The sequence below is a fragment of the Pangasianodon hypophthalmus genome, chromosome 9, assembly GCF_027358585.1.
Source record: "Pangasianodon hypophthalmus isolate fPanHyp1 chromosome 9, fPanHyp1.pri, whole genome shotgun sequence".
NCBI classification, from domain to species: domain Eukaryota; kingdom Metazoa; phylum Chordata; class Actinopteri; order Siluriformes; family Pangasiidae; genus Pangasianodon; species Pangasianodon hypophthalmus.
In genome coordinates this window covers 12,839,545-12,860,545 of record NC_069718.1, presented here as the reverse complement: position 1 = coordinate 12,860,545, position 21,001 = coordinate 12,839,545, and the positions used below count along the sequence as shown (strand labels likewise).

Genomic DNA, 21,001 nt, shown 5'->3' with positions numbered 1-21,001 from the left:
AGCCTCTCTATTGTCCTTCCCTTTATTAAGGGATGAACATTCTGTCTGGCCAGAAAATTGCTGACCACATCCAAAATGCAGTGGCGTAAATAACATCCCTAAAAATAGTGTAGGCAAGTGATTTCTGCACACATACATACAGTGTTGTTTATCACTATTTATAATCACACATTTTTAATGCCCTTTAGATACCCATATTCATGATCACATCCATTTAATACCCTTTTAATACCCTTATTCATGATCACACACAGTAACAACCCTTAATACACAGGGTCCCAACCCTTTCCTGGACATGTTAGTGTTTTCCCTGCTATTTTAATTAGGGCTATTAATTAGCTGATTAGTTGAAGTGGGTGTGCTGGAGTAGGGAAACACTAAATGTGCAGGACAAGGGGTTTTCCAGGCCCAAAGTTAGGAACTTGTGTGATAATGCAATGTACAATTCTTGTGTTTGTGCCATTATATTAAGACAAGCTTGAGTGTGACTTCTCGGCTTCCGTATTACAGCGCTTTTAAGAGGAAAGTTTCTTTGAGGTCGCCAGAGACATGTTTCAAATCCCATACTACCACACTAAATAGGATGGTAAAACACTGTTAGTGTGTGTGACCTATAAACTACAGATATTTAAAAGTGTCATTGTAGTTTAAAGATTTATTACGAAGTTACAGTTATAAATCCAGGCTACAGTTTCATTATAAACCTATTTCAGGTTGCAGCTAGGCTGCTATTTTGGCATACTGTTTAGTAGGCTAGTATGCGGATTGGGACGTAGCCGTGGTCGACGGCACGTAGCGCTTGCAGTAGGCAGTAGGCAGTAAGGAGGTTTTCAGTGCTGTGCAAGTGAACAGTCATGTTTAAAATACGAAATGCGCTTCGGAGAGCAGCTGTTCAAGCGGACAGCATCATCTTTTGCAAAACAGGACGCCAGGTTAGTGGTTCATATGTGTTTCACTGTTAGCTTTGGCTTTTACTTCAGGAAACAATAGTTAGTGTGCGCGCGTGACTGCTGCACCTGGCTTTGTAAATAACGCAGGTTTAGAGCAACATGGCGAAGCTTTTCATCATTAAAAAACCCCAAAACATCATTCCTTGTAAGTTTGCTTTGATGTAGGTTTGGACGAGCAACAAACATCACGGGTATGTTAAACTAGCACTGATAATGCAGAGGTATTATCAGTTTACTGAGCTCTGTAGTCGTTTTCCTGACAGTATTTCTTTCTTGACATTGTGGCACTTTGTTGTTACTCTTTGTAAATGTTCAAGACCATTTCTTATTAAATAACCAACAGCATGGTCTTTGTATTACAGTGGAGACATTGTGGGAGGCCCAGAGGTCTGTAGGTTTATAATTAACGTGACAACAAGGTTCACTACCTTGTGGTGTTTTACTGAACTTAGACCTGACTAAAATAAACAAACTATTCTTCATCTGCAGTAACCACTTTATCCTGGTCAGGGTGGATCCGGAGCCTGTCCCAGGAATGCTGGGATATAGGCAGGAATACACCCTAGATGGGATGCCACTCCATCACAGGGCACCATGCACACTTCACAATTAAGGGCTATTTAGAGTACCCAGTCCAAATACCAGCATGTGAGAGGAAACCCCACACAGACATGGGGAGACTATATGAAACTTCTCCCAGACAGTAACCTGAGCTCACAATCGAACCAGGGATATTGGCGCTGTGAGGCGGCAACGCTACGCACTTTGTCAACATGCCACCCCTGATGGTGTTAGTTCACGTTTATTTTAGGGTTGAATGAAATGCAAAAGTTGTCAGAAGTTTAAGCCGTGTATCACTAGTGATCATCATTGGATATCAGTAATATCATATGTTTCCTTTCCCTCAGCACTCCAGGGCCTCGATCTCAACTGGGCCGCAGCAACAAAATGGAACTTTCTATGAATTTCGCACCTACTACATCCAACCACACCTGAATGCAGCCTTTCACAAGCTGACCAGCGAGAAGATCCACCTGCGCACTGCACATTCTGAGCTTGTGGGCTATTGGAGCGTGGAGTATGGAGGCCTCAATCAGGTCTTCCACATCTGGAAGTATGGTGAGAGCAATTTCAGCGTGATGTGTGTGAGTTTGGCTATTCTCAATACTTCCCACCAACTCTGCATCCACCATCTGTGTACTTCTGAAAAACCCCTGTGTTGTTGTTTTTTTTTTATGGGAGACTGTGAGTCATTGTGCAGGTTTTATGATCTGTAGTTCTGTCCCAGATGGTGCCCCAGGCAAAGCATTTGGGACAGATCATTGACATTTACCATTCGAAGATTCAAAGAGGAATGAAGTTTAGAGGGATTTTGTCATTGCCCTTGATCACAAAGACAAATAATAATGTAGCATAGCCAAATCAGCCACAAAGTCTCCTTTAGAGACATTTTAATATCTTTTTCTATATATCATTCTTGGTAAGAGATGGTTGTTTCTGCCCGTATCATACAGGGTGCTAATGAGCACTCTTTTATAACTCCAGAAATAATAAATGTCACATTATGGAACATGCTGTCATGTACAAACACTGATGGTAAATTGTAAGTGCATCATTTGGTACAGGGAAAATTTTTTTTTAAAACAGGAAATATGTAAATGTATTTATATACATGTATTATATGGCTTTATATTTATATTTTTTTTAACCACAAATCACAGTAACTAATATTTTCAGTTTTGTGTAGTCAAATCAGACTTTGTAAATCATGTCACGTATTGGCAAAAATTTTCAACTGACTTGAGGTCTAGGCGTTGACTGATTCTGAACCACTCAGCTGTAACTTGGGGTTCTGTTGTCTCCTTGGAAGATAACCCTCTTAAGTCTCTTGAAAACTGGAACAATCCCTGTCGATGAAAAGCATCCCTACAACTTGATGGTACTACTACCATGCTTCACTGTGTGGATGGTGTTGTCACGGTGATGAGAAGCAATGAAAGTCAAATTTTTTTAATGATCTCACATATATTCTAGACAGCTATGCTCAGCGGGCAGCAGTGCGGGCAGCGCTGGCGCAGGATTCCAACTGGATGGAGCAGTACATCTCTAAAGCTATGCCCATGCTGAGCTCTCAGGATAATGAAGTTACATATTTGGTGCCCTGGAGCAAGATCCAGAAACCGGCTAAAGAAGGAGGTAAGAATATCGTTTTGCTAGTTGAAGCATTCTTCACTGTTGCATGTGTTTGAATGTCTTTGGGTTGTATCTGTAATGTGGCATACCAACCTCTGGCTTTGTGTGGAATGTAAAGGTATAATCAGCAATTTTGACAGCAGTTAACTGAAGCTATTTGTTTTGAAACTCAAAATCCCACGAGAGGAACTGGTTTATGAATGCAACGGCAAATAAATTGTTGTAAATGTTCTAATTGTTTGGATGTTGGTGGTTCACAGAGTGTTCTGACTAAGAAATTGCTGACAACACCTTTGTGTATTTGTTGATGGAGCTATTCTAGACTATATAAAATGAATGCATATGTTTGAGACAGCTAGACAGTGAGAATGTGTTGGTGTCTAGTCAGTGAAACAAAGCTTTTCATGACTATGAATGGATGGGATTAAGGTTAAACATGTAAACATCCTGCTTATCTGTGGAGGAATGTATGTTTGTACGGTGACCAATCATGAGAATGGGATCAGCAGTGCTTAAACCTGTGAATTACAGTTAACATAATGGTTCTCCATCCTGTGTCCTACTGACAGAGAAAAACAGAAATATTTATTTCATCAATAGATCTGTTACAAATTGTAACAGACAGTATTTTGTCAGTATTTTATCAATCAGAAATATCTTAGAAATCCTACTCCAAGCACTCTGCATAATGATTGACTTACAGTTTTGGTTTGGTTCGGGTTCAGTCACCAATAAATAAAGTGCTGTGTTGCTTTCCTCAGGTGTGTATGAGCTGGTGTCGTTCCAGATGAAACCAGGAGGTCCAGCAGTGTGGGGTGATAGTTTTCACGGGGCAGTAAGCACCCACGCAGCTCCAGGATATGCTCACCCTGTGGGTGTTTTCCACTCTGAGTTCGGACTGCTCAATAGAGGTGAGTGTGATGCAGCGGTGTTCAAACTGTAGGCGATATTTGGCGCATGAAGGCTTTCTTTGGCCCATCAGGGATTATACGTTAGCTCAAATATTTTAGATCTTTACAAACATGTCAGTGTTTGTCTTTATGGCAATTTAAAAATATCTGTTCCTATTAAAGCGGCAGTTTGTAATTTTAGAGCTCTCTGCTGCATGCACGTCAAATCACAGATGCAATGAAAAAACTAACAAGGTGTCCTTGTTCTTTGAACTGACCCCACCCTGCTGTTGAAGCTATGTGTAACTTAGTTGCCTTTTAAGGCAAGTGGGCAGAGCTGAGCTGCTTTGTTTTGGCTGGGGGCGGAGCTAATTTCCAGGCTGGAAAAATTAACAGAATCCTAAAATTAAGTAACTAGCAAGATCCACTCCATGGTAATATTGAGAATCACAATTTTCCAAAGTATCTTTTGAATTATATAAATATAAGTTGGTCTAGAAACCCTTTAAAAGTAACAAACTGTTACTTTAAACTGAAGGTATATTTCAAATTTCCCTCAACAATTATGTATTTAAGGCATATGAAGGTGTCTCTGTCTGTAAGGTATTATCTTTGTGTGTACTGCAGTGCATGTTCTGTGGTGGTATGAGAGCGCAGATGATCGGGCAGCCGTAAGACACAAAGCCCACAGTGACCCTAGGGTTGTGTCCGCAGGTAACACCTCTCTGTCCACACCATGTCCTTTCCTACTGCCTGTCCTAACATGTAACAGCAAATCAGATTAGGTCATGTGATTAATTCCATGTCACTACTCATTAAGTGATATAAAGCTTTCACAGGAATTCCTCAAATAAGATCTATTGACCCAGGCTGATTTATACTTATAGAGAACCTATTGACTTTCTATCAAATGTTGAGCAAAATATATGATTTTTTTTGTGTGTGTTTTCTCAACAGTGCGGCAGAGCGTAGCCTACCTGGATTCTCAAAGAAACAAGCTGTTGTTTCCCTGCTCCTACTCACCTCTTAATTGAACATTTAAAACTTGCCTAATACTATAGGTGATCAGCTTTTGCCGTCCATTGTTTGAATGAGCGCTGAGTGTAGAGCTGCACAGCTCTCAGCTTATTCTGACAGGTGTGTGCTGGACTCCTTCAGTTCAGTGGTTTGCTTATGTTTTTGTCTTAATCAGTATGTACATGAGCATGTATGAGATGACAATAAGGCAACTAGAGCATTGGATTCTGAGTTTCCTTTCTCTCATTTTCTTAACCCACTGCATTCAACATTTCTCTTATCACTTTCAGCAGTAGTTACTGTATATGTGTGGCCTGAGAAAACCCTTGATGAAATTTTTACATTTCTACTGTATAGTTTTGAAAACCTTATCTATTCCTGAATTGAAGTGTGTTTCTCTATTGCATGTATCTCAATCAGAATTTTGGTTCACCTCAAAAGTACAAAGTGAGAAAATTGCATTTGAAGATTCGAGACCGACTGAACATGAGGCACCTCACAGATTTTGACAACTGGTATCAGATTACAAACTGAAATGGCGCTAAACTATCCCAAAAACGTAATCAAATCATGATACTCTCTGTTTGGGGGAATCAAGGTTTTTAGATATTTTAAGGCAGACTGTTTTTACTGCTACATTTCTTAAACTTGCTCCTTACACACCGTGATCTTTGCCAAGACAAGATTGAAAAGTAAATAAAAAAAATTTCCAAATTATTTTAGTGAAATATATTTGTGGTTTCTTTAAGTTGAGGTGTCCGAGTGTTATAGGAAGAAAACCCCAGTTTTGTCCAAAACTTGATCTTTCATTTTCCACAATTTTCAGCCACAGTGACATCTGATCGTTTTTCTCAGACCACCACACATCCTGGTGTTACTAATTTGATTTGTAACCAAAAACCATTACTTGAAGCTTTCTGCATTAGTAGTTGCTTCGTCACATTGAGCAACACCAGACATATCTGTAAAATTCATAGTCATTTCTTACATGTATATCATTGAATAATAATAATAAAAAAAAAAATTCAGAATAAAAATGTAATTCTTGCAACTTAAAATATGCTGGATGTTTTTTTTTTTTTTTATTTAAAGAAAACTTTGTAAAACCTAAAGGTGGCTGTTACAGCATGGTAGTACGAGCAAGCAAGACTGATTATTTTAAATACATTTATAATTCAGTATTCACATTTGCTGAGTTAAAGTGTGTTCTGGTTGTAGATGCTTAGGCTTTGTGTTCAGCATTTATCCTGATCCTAGATAAAAAGAAAAGATCAAGAAGCTTGTTTACTCGAACATTTAAAATTGTTGAGTTTCATTGTTAAGTACGCAACTATATAACACTAATTCTCCAGGGTTTTCTTTTTTTGGCACAATTGTAAATTTGCAAGGAAAACAGCAGTCACTTGCTGTTGAAATAGGACCACTATGTTACAACTATGTTGTGTGTTTGGATATTGAGAATACAGCCAAGTGCAAAAGTTGCATCTCTCATGATTTATGGGTTTAAGAGTAATATCTGCTTTATTTTATCTAAAATATTTCAGAATGAAATGTGGGGCTATCATGCAAAACGTCAGTGGACAAAAAATAAAATCATGAGTAAAATAATTAGAAAATAACTTTTCTTCATGCCTTTCTCAGTCTAAAACAGTGCATCATTTAGGTCAGACCTACGACCGATACTTCAAGAAAAGTCTACCTTAATGCCTTCTTGCTATTAATTATATTTGCACCACAGTGACAGACATTATTAAACGTTTATGAATCTTTTAGCCAGTAATGAAAAGTTTTTATGTTGTAGATTTATTTTATTGTGTATTGTACAGAGTAACAGATGTTCCACAGTCATTTTTCAATAAATCTGAAATGTAAACAGGTATTAAATAAGGAATGTTGCAATGCTGAAATGATTTTCAGTTCATCTAGAAAAACGTGGAGGTAAAACAAAACAAAAACGTGGGATGCTTTTTTTCTGTGGAAAATCCAGTGCAAAAAGATCAATAAATTTCAAATGAACACAGCCAGTAAAGTGCTAGGACTGAAAGGACAGACACTATAGCCATCCTTTCTCTTAGACCAATAAGAAGCTCTCTTCCACAATACTGATGGATCACTGGGTAGTGTATGTTTATACTCGATCCATAACACTGATGTCTGTTGGGTATTCCAGAAAGATTGGATGCCTAATCCATGATTAAGTGTGGCTTTAAAGGCCATACGTCTGTTCAAACCCCAGTGTTATTGTTTATGTAGGAAGGCCTTCTTTCCAGTCATTCACTGAAATGTCTTTCAGTCTGCTGAGCTCTTGTTTTTGCTGAGGTATACATTATAATCTGTGACTGTGAAACTGCCTCTCTTAAACAAATCGCTCTTCTTTAATTAAAAACACAAAAGCCGCACTTTACAGTACTTTTCTCACTTAATGTTAAACACTTAAGCTCTCTCAGATCACAGCATTGAAAGCCGAAGTTAAGCACTGTTTGCAAGAATATTAAAAGAAATAATGCCACATTGGACTTTAAAAAAATGGCAAAATTATTGTTTGTTCATAAATAAAGGCACATATTAATACAAAATCAAATTACCAGCAGTTTAAGTTGTTGGCAGCGCAAATGATTCTTCATCATGTCATTTCTAGTACAAATAAGAAACAGACCCTGAATTTATTTTTCTATCATTTGTAATACACTATTACACATTGTGCTTGAAAGATTTGTCAACTCACAGATTGTGAGTTCTAACTTCTGAAAAACAGTGGCACAAAGACAGGCTTTTTGGTCCTGTTCGTACAAAAACAAATTGATTGAAATATTCAAGTTTCACTCTCCCACTCATCTGGAATTTAGCATAGTGATTCAGACCTCTCTGAGCTACAGTACATCCAGACTGAACTTGTTTTCTTTTTGCATTGACTTGCATCGAGTTTCTCAGCTATTGCGTCTGCACCAGTGTATTCCAGCAGGCCTTACACGGCCTGCTGAGCAAATCGTTTAGCAGACTGCAGCACAAAGACAAGAATGACAAGGTGAAATACATGAATTTCACTGGCTCCAGGTAACTCCTAGTGTAAGAGAGTCTTTGGCTCATACGAAGCTCTCCTTGTGGTTCTCCTCATCCTTTAAAGTTGCTGGCAGGCTGAGCAGAGGAATGTTTACAATTGCCTCTTTACGTCGTATGGAGTGGTCACAGTGATCGTCACTTTGGTCCTTGGCAAAGTTAACAAACACCTACAAGAGAAGGATTCACATTTCAGTAAAAGTATTCTGAAAAAGAGTGTTACAATTGAATGATTCTTCTTAAAGAAGCCCTTTAGAGATAAAAGATAAATAAATAAATAGATAGACTATACAGATATGGCAGTGAGCTTCTGGACCTACTGAAATTGTCAACATTGCATATACAGTGATAGGATTGTAATTTGCTCTGGTTGCATTAAAGGTGCAGTTTGTAAAATTTATATTGTAATTTTATAAATTCATAAATTTAAGATCATAGACCTGTTATTTAATTTCATATAATTTCAAACACATACCTTTGGAAAAACCTGTGATTTGCAATACTGCTATTCAAGAAATAAGCAATAAATCTCACAAGTTTTTTCATTTTGGGCATTTCTGGCCCAGAATTTACCTCTGCCTAGCCCCTTTTGCTTAAAAAGCAAATCACAAAGCCGTTTTACCAGAGGAAGTGACATCACTTGAGATGGGGAAGGCTAGTTGGTGTAATTACAATTTACTCTGCAGGCAGCAGAGCACTCCAAAGATTACAGACTGCTCCTTTAAGATGTTTTTAAATGCTAATGTTTATGATTCAAGGTAAGGCAAAGAACTTTCTGTATGCAGCCTCTGATACATTCGTTTTAAATCCTTTTTTGAGAAGCTAAATCTCACCTGGTCCAGTGTGGTCTGGGAAACGGAGTAATCCTCTATCTGGAGGAAATCTTTGTGTTTGGCAAGAATGCTGAAGATGTGAGCGAGGGAGGACAGGGATGAGGGCAGCTGGTACTGCAGCATGTTTCTGTGTTTCTCCTTCAGTATACTGCCAGGCAGCTCGATCTCAATAAACTTCATCACGGGCTGCAGGTCTGGTTCGGGTCCTGCCACCCTCAGGATAATGGTGTATCCATCACCAAACCTATACAAAGAGGGACAAACACACACACACATATCTGTGTTAGAGGAACTGTAGATGGAATAAATGCAGTCCGGAGAACCAAATCAGATTATACACGTCTCTGATCTCCAGTGTTTATAATCATGTACTACAAGGATATCATGTCCTAAATTTGTATGTTAAGAATATTCAAGAACTCAAAAGGCTGGATATGAGGTATATAAGGTAAATTCCATGATATTGATCTCACCTGTTTTTCAGATGCTGGACACTTCCTAGACATCGGAATCTGCCGTTTACCATGATGGCCATCCTGGTGCACAGGGCCTCACACTCTTCCATGCTGTGTAAAAACGGAGCAAAGATTAGCACGTCATGTCGACATTCTCTCCCTTGCTGCTAGGCGAGTTAGGGCTGTTATGTCTTGATAACAGCTTGATAATAATAAATGAACTGAATGCACTTGAGTAGGAACCATAAATAAACTCTATATAGCCCACATCCAACCAAATTCATGATTTTGCTTACTAAACAGAGGCTTTAATCAGACATCAGAACATAGTTACTGACAGCTTTTAAAGAAACACTCCTGTGTTAATCTATACCTGCTCTACCTGTAGTGTGTGTGTGTGCACATGCACAGACAAGAATTTCCACGTTGCCCTGTACTGAGAAATGGACGGATAAAAAACAGTTTATTTGAACTCACTTATAATGGAAGCCTAAGGGCAGTCAGTAAAAGTCTATGCAGAACAGTTTGTTGAACACTTCAATAAAATCTTCAGTCAAAGTTATTAATACATTAATACACATATTATTAAAAAAGTCTTAGGCACCCTATTTTATTTAGAATAAACTTTGTTATAGATTTTTATTTTATGGCTTCTACATTATCAAGTCAGTACAAAAACATTTTAGATTTCCAAACATTAGTTTTCCAGCACAAATTTAAATATTACAGAATATGCTTGTATGTCAGTAAAGAAAACAGCATATTACATGAGAGACACTTTTCAGACAAGAAACATAATGAAGGCTGCTGGGTTTTGCTGCAAAAATAAGAAGCAAGTGTGACAGTCAACGTCTCCAGAAGACCCGTGGCTGGTTCTGCAAGATGCTCAGTAAAACTTACAGCTAATTTCCCTATAAAACTGCACACATTGTACCTGAGACTACTATTTTTTTTTATTCAAAGGGTTGTCACACCAAAAATTGACTTTGTATCATTGATTACTGTTTACTGCTCTTTATAGTATTTTTGTTTAAATGTAGAAAGCATCTTTGCACTACAGCATGTGCCTAAGACTTTCGCACATTACTGTACATTAAGCTAAATCTGTATAATTCACTCTTTCAGAAATGGGACTACTTTTTCATATTTTCACATTTGTTCTCAGTTTTAGCCTGATGGCATATAGAAACCAAAAAAACCACTAAAAAAGGGAAGTGTCTGTTTTCTGCTTTGTTCCAGTGCTGAAACTTTGGCATAAATTTAGCTTTGGTAAGACATTCTCTCATCTGCTTATCGAGACCTTTATTGTTAAAATACAAATACAGTTTTGAATTACATTTTAAATGTTGACTGATGAACCATTGCCCTTAGACTTCCATTATAAGAGAGTTTTGAGTAAGCAGGTCTTTCTGTAGTTTTTCAGTACAGGCAAGCGTCGACATCCTACTTCACACATATCCTGTAGATGTGGAGGATAGGGGCTAGATTAAAGAATGCTGGAGTATTCCTTTAAACACATCAGCTGTTTGTACAGTCCTGTTTGTAGTCCTACAATTTATCACTTCTCATTCAGAGTTAAAAACCTGAGAGTGAACAGATGCAGTACCTGTGTGAAGTCAGCACGACGGAGCGCCCTGCCTTGATGATGCTGTGGATGCAGTTCCACAGAGCTCTGCGGGCCTTGGGGTCCATCCCAGTGGTGGGTTCGTCCTGGGACAGATGGCACACGCACTTAAGTTAGCACACAGATTTAATACAAAAGATTGTATTGTATTGTATAAAGTTGCACTGAAGACCAGCACACTAACAAAGCCTTTAATAATGAGATTCTGCTTTAAAGATTAAATGTACATATTAGAAATACCAGACTAGGCCTAATATTAGAAAGCAATTTGTTCATCCTAATCTTCTTCCCTTAATGAGTGGTCACTAGAATCTCAGTTGAGAGCACAACAAAACAGTCGTCACAGGAATCCGGCCTGTGTTGTTTTTGTTATCAAGAGCTTCACAGACTGAGCGCATGATCACCCGGAGTGACAAAACAGTATGAGCTGATTGTACAAGCTATGGGGGAGTGTGTACATACCAGAAAGACCACTGGTGGGCCTCCGATGAGGGCCATGGCTGTAGAGAGCTTGCGCATGTTGCCCCCGCTGTAGCTTCCAGCTGCTTTGTCGCCATATTTTATGAGGCCCAGCTTGCGGATGCCCCACTCAGCCACCTAGCAGGAACACAGCATGTTTTTTTCTCTTTGTTAAGGGTTTATTATTATTATTATTATTATTATTATTATGTGGCTGCCAGCACTAGGGGGCAGTCTTGCATTTACCAAAACCAGCAAAAGGGCGAAAGGTCTCAGGGTTCACGAGAAGAAAGATAAAAGAAGCAAAGTACTGAATGATAAAGACAGATTTTGTCATTTGCATTGTACTTGAGGGTCAAAATTCTTCCACTGACAGTCACCTTCACTAGAAGGCACTGTTGCATCTACCAGACAAGCAGCATGTACAGAACTCTGCAACAAGGGCAAAAAGTCATGTGGCAGAGATGATGGCTAAAAGAAGCAAAGTACTGAATGATAAAGAAACATTTGTTCTTTACACTGTACTTGAGGGTAGTATTTCACCCATTTCTCTTATTTGGCTTTCACTTTTTTCCACCTTGGGCCTACTTTCCTCCAACAATATATTCTCAGGCACAGAGGTCATGCCTCCTTCACTAGGACTGACAGGGGCAGTCTTCAAACCTTGTAACATGCTAGCTAACAGAATATAGTAATGATGTTCCATCAGCTGTCATGTGCAGACAGACAAGCTGGTGTATTAATACAGAAGCAAATCAAATGTTATTTTTTAAAACTATGATAAATTTGCACAACCTCAAATCTCTTCTGCCAACTAACCCTCTACCCTAAACACTTCCCTGCAGATCGACACTTCTGTGAGCTTTGCACAAGTATAGATCAGCTCTTCATATTTTGCAGTCATATTATGCACTCACCTCACACACTTCCCCTTCAGGAACACCACGCAGGATGGCATAGAACTCCAGGTGCTCTCTGCCTGTCAGCAGGTCGTTGATGGCATCAAACTGAGGGCAATAGCCCATGTTCTGATGTACCTCATCTATTTCCCTGAGTATACTGAGAATGACAAAAAGATTGGGAAGATTTTATATTTTTTGATTATAATTTCTATATTAAGCATATAAAGTGTTAAATAAGTGTATTTATGTCTTACCTCTTCCTAGCTAGGAATGCCTCTCCGCTGGTGACTGCAGAATCTCCTGTCAGCATTTTAAAGGTACTTGTCTTCCCAGCTCCATTCACTCCAAGCAGACCAAAGCACTTATGGAGACAAAAGATAGAGTTCAAACAGTCAGCAAATGCAATAGCTTGTTTGGAAATTTCAAACAGGAAGTAGCTGCTTGTGTCTCACCTCTCCTGGAGGAATTCCCACACAAAGCCTATCCACAGCAGGCTTCTTTTTCCTCTCATACACCTGTAATACAAAAATACATTGTGATTAAGGCACCATTTAATCACTCACATTTTCCTACAACACTATATAGAACTTGTCTTAATAAACAAAAATCTTTGTCAGACCTTTGTGAGCTCTCGGAGCTCAAGGATGTCTCCTTGTCCTGCTCCACTGATAATCCTCTGCCGTTCCCTGGCCACATCCTCATCTTCCTCTCCAATTGGACTCAACTTAGGGCGAAGAGCTCTGCACAGCCACCAGGATCAGATGGTCAATCAAATTATTTAACAATGACCCCCTCCTCGCAAAAATGCCGACATTTTAATGAAATTTGGATGAAAATGATGCTCACCTGGGTTTGATAAAGAAGCGGTACTGGATGAGAACAGTGATAATGAAGAAGACCACTCCTTCCACTGCCATGGCAAACAGGTTCTTACCCACCATGTCCCATTCCAAAGGGGAGCGGAAATGGTTCTCTCCTGTATCCAAAAAAGGACCAAACTGTTAGAATTGTGTGTGTGTGTGTATGTATATATATATATATATATATATATATATATATATATATATATATATATATATATATATATATATATATGTATATGTGTGTGTGTGCATTTAGTGTCTTTTTCACTCACAAATTGAACTCACAAACAACCATTTATTAATCTATAGGACATAGTATACTCTTAAAAAAAAAAAGAATTCCTCAAGGAACACTGGATTGTTAATGGTTCAATTTGAAATATTTTGTGAAAGCACTGTTGCAGAACTCTACAAAGGGACAAGCTGATGGAACCTGTTTATTTTAAAAGTGTAGACAGCCTATTGGAGGACAAGCTGTGGAATATGACAGTGGAAACGGAGCCTCAGATCCATGTTTTTAAAAATTATTATTTATTGATTTATTTTTGGTAGAGATAATTTACTTATGTTACAGCTTCATTTTTAATTAATTTACTCATTATCTTTTTTAGCCGCTTTATCCTGGACAGAGTCATCTCAAGAATTCTGGGCACAAGGCTGGAATACACCCTGGAAACACCAGACCAGTGCTGTATGACTGCTAAGCATGTGCACATTCTGGCTGCTGGGGATTTTCCTTGCTTTTGACATCTGATAGCATGTTGTTACTAGAAACCAGAAATGGATATTTCTATTTAAGAGAATTAAACTCCCACTCTGGCCTGCCAGCTGAAATCTTCCACACTACATTACATCTCCAGTCATGTGACTATGACTTGTTTACTTTTTATTTCAGTTTTGGTAGCAATATTTCTAGTTTCAATTTAACTGTAATTCCTTATTTCACATTAGTGCATTATTTTATTTTAGCTTATGTAAATACTTTTGGGGCATCTTTTTTTTCCTGCCAACTACAACCCTACCTCAGAGATGTGCAATAAACAAGCTATTCATACCAAATCTCTCCAGAGCATCAGCCATGGCCTGATTCTTCACCATGTCAATCAGGCCTCGTCCCAGACAGAAGTGAGGGAAGATCAAGAGCACGTTCTTCAGTATGTCATTGATGCCACCAATTTTCTAAAAAGAGGGCAAGACAAGATTAGACAGTCAGTCATTCATTGGTTTTTGATTTCCAAGCATATTTTTATTGCTACTATTTTAATAAAAGCATAAACATGCAAATGTGTGTTCAAGTTCATAGATAAATATTTGACTTATATTGCACACCAGTTTAACTGAGGGGAATGGCTTTCTTTCAGAATTGTTGCTGAAAAGCTGAAGAAAAGAACACTTACATCGCCACCAAACAACTCCAGAACAAAAGTGGACACACTGCCATTGATCCCAATCAGTATGTTGACGCTGGTCAGAACAACGTATGCAGTGCTGGGGATCTTGAACAGGAAGGAAGCTGGGTACATCAGAGGTGTGATGGACCATCTAAAAGGAGAAGAGAACATTCATCATCATAACATTCCTGTTTATTTTGTATATTCATTTCAAAATCGTAGATTGTACTGAGGGCTCACTCACCCATACAGAAGCAGCAACAGGGCGAGTACTGGCAGATTGTTGGAAGACACATAGGCTTTTTGTTGGAAGCACACAAAGATGATTATGACCAGGGTTGCTGGGACGATGTAATTGCACTGAAACACAGAAGAATGTGTTCAGAAAAAACAGATACTCAGAACAACACATTTTTAAAAGCATAAAAAGTGCAAAAAAACAAACAACCAACATACCATATCCCAGATAAAATTGGCCAGCCAGTAGAGGTACGGCTGTACTCCGCTGATGAACTGCATATGCTTGGCCTTGCTCACACGTTCTTGGATGAGAAAGACAACAAAGCTAGCAGGGACGAATGACATAGCAAAGATAACGCAGATAGACACCAGGACGTCCACTGAGGTTGTCACCCTGAAGGAAAACAGGTTTGGAATATATAAGGAATCTAGTTACATTTATCTATACAGAAACCTACAAGATATGATTTATTAAAGGAAACAGAAAATGTTCATCACTCACAGTGCCACCTGTGAGATCTGCTCTTTGGTAAGGTTTAGAGGGTGATTGTAGGCTGTAATTCCATATTTGCTTGGGTCCTTCCCTGGAGGCAAATTGGCCCTCAGAATACCATTGTTCATCACACTGAGGAAGGATCCGATGCTGTGCCAGCCCTTGTTATTGAACCAGACCTGAGAAAGAAATTAAACATGAATCAGTTCCTATTCTAGGGGCCTAAGAAATGAAAATTAAACAGCCCACCTAGATGACTATTATAACCCACCTTCACATTATTTTTGGTGTCTAAGCCATTGATGAATGCAGAGAGACTGTTTAGAAAGCGATCAGCTGCTGTCCCTGAGTTCTAGATAAAAAAGAGAACCCACGTTATTATTTATTGAGCTAACTGTTGAGTACGAGTGATATGATTTGGGATAAAAATAATTAGCTTGCCTTCGGTAGGTGGAATATTTCCCTCACTCGAGAAATGGCATCATCAATCTCCTGAGCAGGTGGGAGAACCTGAGTGCTTCTGGCACCCAGTGAGAAACCTCCATATCTGAACTCATTCACCCAGACCTTGTTCTTCAAACTTGAATAAAGCAAATGTAGCAACATTAATATTTTGCAGAGAAAGTATTGACCAAGAGAATGACTGAGTTCTCCAGAAAGTCTGAACTGTTCTGACAAATTACCTTTTGCCAATGATTTGCGCATAAGTCTTCACCAAGTAGTCTGAGATGTTTCTTCCAGTCAGGTTTTGAAGTGTGTCCCTCTCACTGATCTTTATCTGCGGAGGTGGAAGGCCTCCAGCACCAGCAGGGCATTCTGGGAGCATCTTCTTGTTGCCATCACAGCTGCACTCACAATCTGGTGACGGGTTTTCCATGGTCCAGTTTTCACTCCTGAACACCTCCAACACATTTTCTGTGATCTCTGGTATGGACCAATCCTCATCACCCATAGTACAGGGAACATCTCTGCAGGCATGGTAGCACAGGGTAGAGTTAGTAATTCTGGATAAATATGGATTAAATATGGTCTTCATTAAATGTATTATTACTTGATATAATGATTTACTCACGGTATTGGTTCTCCGTCCATACAGCGTGTTCCAAAGCCAGGGCCTTCCGTTAGTGCGGAGAGTAAGTTTTGAGTGCTGGCATCTTCAGGTGCATCGTTGCTATTAGAAAAAGTAAGCAAAAGTGTACTCAGTCTCCATGTTATGACACAGAGCTTTGCATCTTTTTTGTTTCTGTTTTTTTTATCTTAAAATATAGTGTAAAGTTCCTGGCTAATGTAATCATTTCTCTTTATCAGATATTAGAAATTGTGTGAAAGATATGCTTATTAAGCACATCATGATAACTTGGAGTATCTACTGTTAACACACTATCACTTATAATCAACATAGCAAGAAAGAGCTTACATACTAAAAATTATTTGGCAATTTAGAAATTTGTATTGCAATCAAAACCTCCAGTCAACCACTTTTCTTGTAAATATATATAAACCAGCCCTATTTAATATATAATATATATTATATATGTATAGGCAGAAAGTAGCAGTGAGTCCAAAGTACATGCTGATGAAAAGTGCCTTGCTGAAAGTGGAGGTTATTATGCTAGATTAGGTGTACAACAGGGTTAAGTACCTGATAAAGGTAACTTGATCCTCATACATCCATGGCTGCAGGGCAAGACTAGGGTATTTTCCAAAGGGGGGGACAATGAGACTGAATACCAGGGCGATGCACACAAATACAGCAGGCAGAACAATCTGCATAACAGAACAGAGCAGAATTAAGTCACACAGCAACACCACCTCTAAATCTTTATTATGTTTTTCACCATTTCACCATGAGATTCCAGAGCTATTCACTTCATACCTGGGCAAAGAATCCTTTCCTGGAACGCCGAGCGTACAGGAACCTTTTCCACAGCAAGGCAACAAACTGCTGTCTCTTCAGGCTCCAGCCCTGGACTTGGTATGAACCTTTACCATCAGTGCTACTTAAGTGATCAGTCTCTCTGGAATCTAAGGAGCAAAAAATGCACAAATGGTTTTTGGTTGTAACAGTGGCTTGAAAAATAACAGAATATTCCTTGCTCTGGTTTAACTGTGAGTAATAAAAAGTACCTGGGTCAACTTCAGACTCATTGCAGTCAAAGTTGTCATCCTCAGTCAAGGGTTTAAGGCAGCTCTGGTGATCGGCTCCAAAAGCATGTCGTCTACGTCTGCGTATAGGCAGCGTGCCGTCTGCGCAAACACAAACAGGAGCATAAGAAGAGCTATTCACACATTTTTCATGTCTTTATCTCTGCTTTAAATTATCAGTGAAAATTACAAGTGAAAAACTTACCTGACAGCATTTCAGTATCAACTCCACTGTCCTCTGCCACTTTCAGGAAAATCTAAAAAGAAAACAGTAATAATAATAATATTAATATTAATAATAATAATATCTGCTTAACTAATAGGTATTAAATATATTTTTACTGGAAAGTATAGCATACCTCTTCAAGTGTGGTGTCTGAAACACCATAACTTGAGATGCCCAAATCAGCAAGGTGGTCATCCAAATCATGGAAGAGATCAACAAAGGCACCATCTTTAGCCGATTCATAAGGCAGGATGTAGGTGATCTCATGTCCCAGATCCTCCACCATGCGTGAGTTAGGGACATGCTTGAGGATCAGACCTGAGATTAGAGAGATGTCTGCAGGAACAACAGGTGAATCAGTCCACGAGGTGCCTGCGTGTACATTCACAATCACACACACAATTGGTTAGTTAGATTAATACCAGGATTTAATTTAGGATTAAGGTTTTATGTTAGTCTTTTAATTATCAGACTCAGGTTGCTCAGAGATTAAAAGCTTACCAATAGCTGTGGCAGCATCGCTTTCATGGTCGCTGCCCAAACCAGCATCTGAACTGCTCTCTGAGTCTTCTTCATCCTGAAACAGGCAATTCACTCAAGCTTAGAATTTTAAAGGTGCTGGATGTAGGATTGCCCTTTGTGGTAGGAAAATGTTATTGTAAGGTACTTGCGGAAAAACGTTTTAAACCATGGGTTTTGCTGTGTGGATTAATCTCATGCCTAAATAGTGTACCTAAATAGTAATGACAACAGGGGCATACTGACAAACTTTTTAGCATGGTAGTATGCTTTTGGGATGTGGCCTTGCTCATTATATCTGAGGATATAATTAAATGCTACCACAGAAGCATTATGATAATAAAAACCTTATTGTGAACATCGATATAATTGTCACATTTACTGAGTACCAGGTGAAAGTTCAAAACCTTTCAACAGCTCTTCTGTAATTTCACACCACACTGCTGTGTAGGCTCCTGTCTATCTGCACAGGAGGTGCGTCCACATGTCTGCAAAGCTGACAGATGCGAACTAGCCCACTAACTCTAGCTAGCTATATAAAATACAGCTAGCTACGAAACTAGTACAAAACGATCACCTCCGATTGCTTCTGATGTGTGTATTGCTATTACCTGCTCTGTGTTCTCCATGCACTTTATTACCAAATCTGTGTAATTTTTACTACAGCCAAAAATGTTAAAACACTAGTCAAAACACTGGCTATCGTTATCTCTGTAGCAAATGGGTGGCTATCATTCACTAGAATCCAATCAATTAAGGAATACATAAAATAAATGCCTTATCTATTCAGCAAGAAAAAAGCAAAAACTCCATTTGAAATATTTGTCCTATAAATATTAACAGAAGAACATCAGAAGAAAACTTCTTACCTTCTTGATATAAGACACAGTAGTGGTGGAGTTTCTGCTGGAGCTCAGAGAAGCTTCTGGTTCCTTCTTAACCAGTGTCAAGTAGTATCCAGTTCCCAGATGAGTTTTCAGGAAGAGAGAAGAGCCTACGCAGCATAGCTTCCCATGAGAGATGATGGCAATACGATCACCCAAGATGTCTGCTTCGTCCATGTGATGAGTGGAAAGGATGATGGTTCGGCCTGTGGGACAAATGACTTCTTACTACTGAGCTTAACTATGTCAGTATTACTGACTGAAATGGAGTATTCCTATAATACTATTAGAGACTGAGGCAAACCTGCACGATATTTCAGCAGGAGGTCCCAGATGCCCCTGCGAGCGTAAGGGTCCACCCCAGCAGTTGGCTCATCCAGAATGACCACCTTTGACCCTCCAACAAATGCAAGGGCCACTGAAAGCTTCCTCTGCATGCCACCTTTGGGAAAGCAAACATCATTACCACTCAAGTCAAACATGTCTGTGATAGTTTTATCAATTGTAAGGTCCATTCCACCTACCAGAGAGCTCACTGGTCTTGGACTTGCGTTTGTGTGGCAGACCTGTGTCATACAAGATCTGATCCATCTCATCCTTCACTTTCTTTTCAGAGAGGCCTTTGAGTCGTGCATAGAACCAGATGTGCTCCTCCACTGTCAGCCTAAATACACCACATATCCGAATATGATCTCCCAGAGAATGCACATCATAATTCTGAACTGAAAATTAACTTAAAATTTGGCTCGATAGCAGGGGAGGCACATCATTTTATAAGCAATTACAATAATAACTGTCACAATTTAAAATGCAGCTATTAAATTATGATCAAATGTAAATCAAAAAACAAAGTCTGTTATGTAAAGAATAAAGAGCACTTACATGCTGAAGAGGACGTTGTGCTGAGGGCAAACGCCAAGGCTCTGCCGGATAGCACTGAGCTCTGAACGGATATCTTTGCCCATGATGTATGCTGTGCCAGATGTTGGTGGAAACAAACCAGTCAGGATGGACCTGAAACATCGAATAAGTACTATCTATCACACTGTTTATGAAATGTCAGTCTGTCATATTGCACTTTGTGTTAAAAGGCAAAAAAACTGCTGTTGTTTTAAATTCATCTGTCAGCTTCTTACATGGTGGTGGTTTTTCCTGCTCCATTGTGCCCCAGAAAGGATGTAATCTGACCCTCATAGAATCCCAGTGTCAGGCCGTCTACAGCAAGCTTTTTGCCATGCCTATAGACCTTCACCAAGTTCTTAATATACACCCCCAGTTCAAGATGAGTGGGCTCTTCCTCAATGCACACAGCTTGAAAAAAAAGTACTGTTAGGAGAAATGCTAATTTTACAGCAAAAAAAGTTTCAGAGCCTTCCTAGTTTGTTTATAGTTAATAATATTATGTTTACAATGCTGTTACCTCCTGCATTTGCCTTCTTTCCCAGTATTGTGGGTGCCTGATTTTGCTCTCCTTCTCCAAACCAGTAAGACTTGGTGAATGGGAAGTACCATGGTCTGGGAATGCCATACTGACCAGGAAACACAGCCTCAATGTACCAGGTCATGACACCATAGAGGAAGGCGTCAAAGTACATCAGGATAATGGCAGTAGTGAGACTGTAGTCATCCCCTTCCATTGGGCTAGAGATGAGGTTGCTCCACTGGATCCCCACTCCCTGCTCTTCAAACAGGGCAAAGTACTCACAGCCATACCCAAAGGCCACTGGAGAGAGTATACTCTGCAGATAAAAACAGATTTAGCTGATTTAGCTCAAGGTATCACAGTTGTTTTAAATGAGCAATTATTATATTTTAGAGCCCTTTGCAAGCCTTCATTCTGCTGGTGACCAACCTCACCCC

General features: G+C 39.2%; 2 protein-coding genes across 3 annotated transcripts in view; one reads left to right on the top strand and one right to left on the bottom strand.

Moving 5' to 3' along the window:
- Nucleotides 1-641: 641 nt before the first annotated feature.
- nipsnap3a (nipsnap homolog 3A (C. elegans)) lies at nucleotides 642-6,108 on the top strand. The gene is made up of 6 exons (XM_026919981.3): nucleotides 642-932; nucleotides 1,859-2,069; nucleotides 2,985-3,146; nucleotides 3,905-4,054; nucleotides 4,661-4,747; nucleotides 4,991-6,108. Exons 1-6 carry the CDS (start codon nucleotides 855-857, stop codon nucleotides 5,065-5,067), a joined length of 765 nt encoding a protein of 254 aa, XP_026775782.3. The 5' UTR covers nucleotides 642-854; the 3' UTR covers nucleotides 5,068-6,108.
- A 729-nt stretch (nucleotides 6,109-6,837) lies between these two features.
- Nucleotides 6,838-21,001, bottom strand: part of abca1b (ATP-binding cassette, sub-family A (ABC1), member 1B) — a 33,369-nt gene continuing 19,205 nt past the window's right edge. Inside the window, exons 17-47 of one of the 2 annotated variants that reach the window (XM_053236764.1) lie at nucleotides 20,562-20,880; nucleotides 20,278-20,452; nucleotides 20,024-20,155; nucleotides 19,666-19,805; nucleotides 19,446-19,583; nucleotides 19,127-19,347; nucleotides 18,240-18,315; nucleotides 17,872-18,110; nucleotides 17,718-17,769; nucleotides 17,495-17,614; nucleotides 17,244-17,392; nucleotides 17,010-17,134; nucleotides 16,440-16,538; nucleotides 16,051-16,335; nucleotides 15,809-15,947; nucleotides 15,639-15,719; nucleotides 15,377-15,546; nucleotides 15,091-15,268; nucleotides 14,879-14,994; nucleotides 14,641-14,785; nucleotides 14,299-14,422; nucleotides 13,227-13,356; nucleotides 13,000-13,120; nucleotides 12,833-12,895; nucleotides 12,635-12,741; nucleotides 12,396-12,537; nucleotides 11,482-11,616; nucleotides 11,002-11,105; nucleotides 9,414-9,506; nucleotides 8,941-9,184; nucleotides 6,838-8,277 (exon numbers count right to left, since the gene is read on the bottom strand). In XM_053236764.1, coding sequence (XP_053092739.1) covers nucleotides 8,134-8,277; nucleotides 8,941-9,184; nucleotides 9,414-9,506; nucleotides 11,002-11,105; nucleotides 11,482-11,616; nucleotides 12,396-12,537; nucleotides 12,635-12,741; nucleotides 12,833-12,895; nucleotides 13,000-13,120; nucleotides 13,227-13,356; nucleotides 14,299-14,422; nucleotides 14,641-14,785; nucleotides 14,879-14,994; nucleotides 15,091-15,268; nucleotides 15,377-15,546; nucleotides 15,639-15,719; nucleotides 15,809-15,947; nucleotides 16,051-16,335; nucleotides 16,440-16,538; nucleotides 17,010-17,134; nucleotides 17,244-17,392; nucleotides 17,495-17,614; nucleotides 17,718-17,769; nucleotides 17,872-18,110; nucleotides 18,240-18,315; nucleotides 19,127-19,347; nucleotides 19,446-19,583; nucleotides 19,666-19,805; nucleotides 20,024-20,155; nucleotides 20,278-20,452; nucleotides 20,562-20,880 — 4,506 coding nt within the window. In that variant the 3' untranslated portion in view covers nucleotides 6,838-8,133. The remainder of the gene's footprint in view (nucleotides 8,278-8,940; nucleotides 9,185-9,413; nucleotides 9,507-11,001; nucleotides 11,106-11,481; nucleotides 11,617-12,395; nucleotides 12,538-12,634; nucleotides 12,742-12,832; nucleotides 12,896-12,999; nucleotides 13,121-13,226; nucleotides 13,357-14,298; nucleotides 14,423-14,640; nucleotides 14,786-14,878; nucleotides 14,995-15,090; nucleotides 15,269-15,376; nucleotides 15,547-15,638; nucleotides 15,720-15,808; nucleotides 15,948-16,050; nucleotides 16,336-16,439; nucleotides 16,539-17,009; nucleotides 17,135-17,243; nucleotides 17,393-17,494; nucleotides 17,615-17,717; nucleotides 17,770-17,871; nucleotides 18,111-18,239; nucleotides 18,316-19,126; nucleotides 19,348-19,445; nucleotides 19,584-19,665; nucleotides 19,806-20,023; nucleotides 20,156-20,277; nucleotides 20,453-20,561; nucleotides 20,881-21,001) is intronic. The other variant, XM_026919978.3, reaches the window with a different exon arrangement.

Coding starts and splice junctions, on each gene's coding strand:
- nipsnap3a (XM_026919981.3), top strand. CDS start 855: ATGTTTAAAATACGAAATGCGCTTCGGAGAGCAGCTGTTCAAGCGGAC. Junction 933..1,858: donor TTTGCAAAACAGGACGCCAG/GTTAGTGGTTCA, acceptor CCTTTCCCTCAG/CACTCCAGGGCCTCGATCTC. Junction 3,147..3,904: donor GAAACCGGCTAAAGAAGGAG/GTAAGAATATCG, acceptor TGCTTTCCTCAG/GTGTGTATGAGCTGGTGTCG.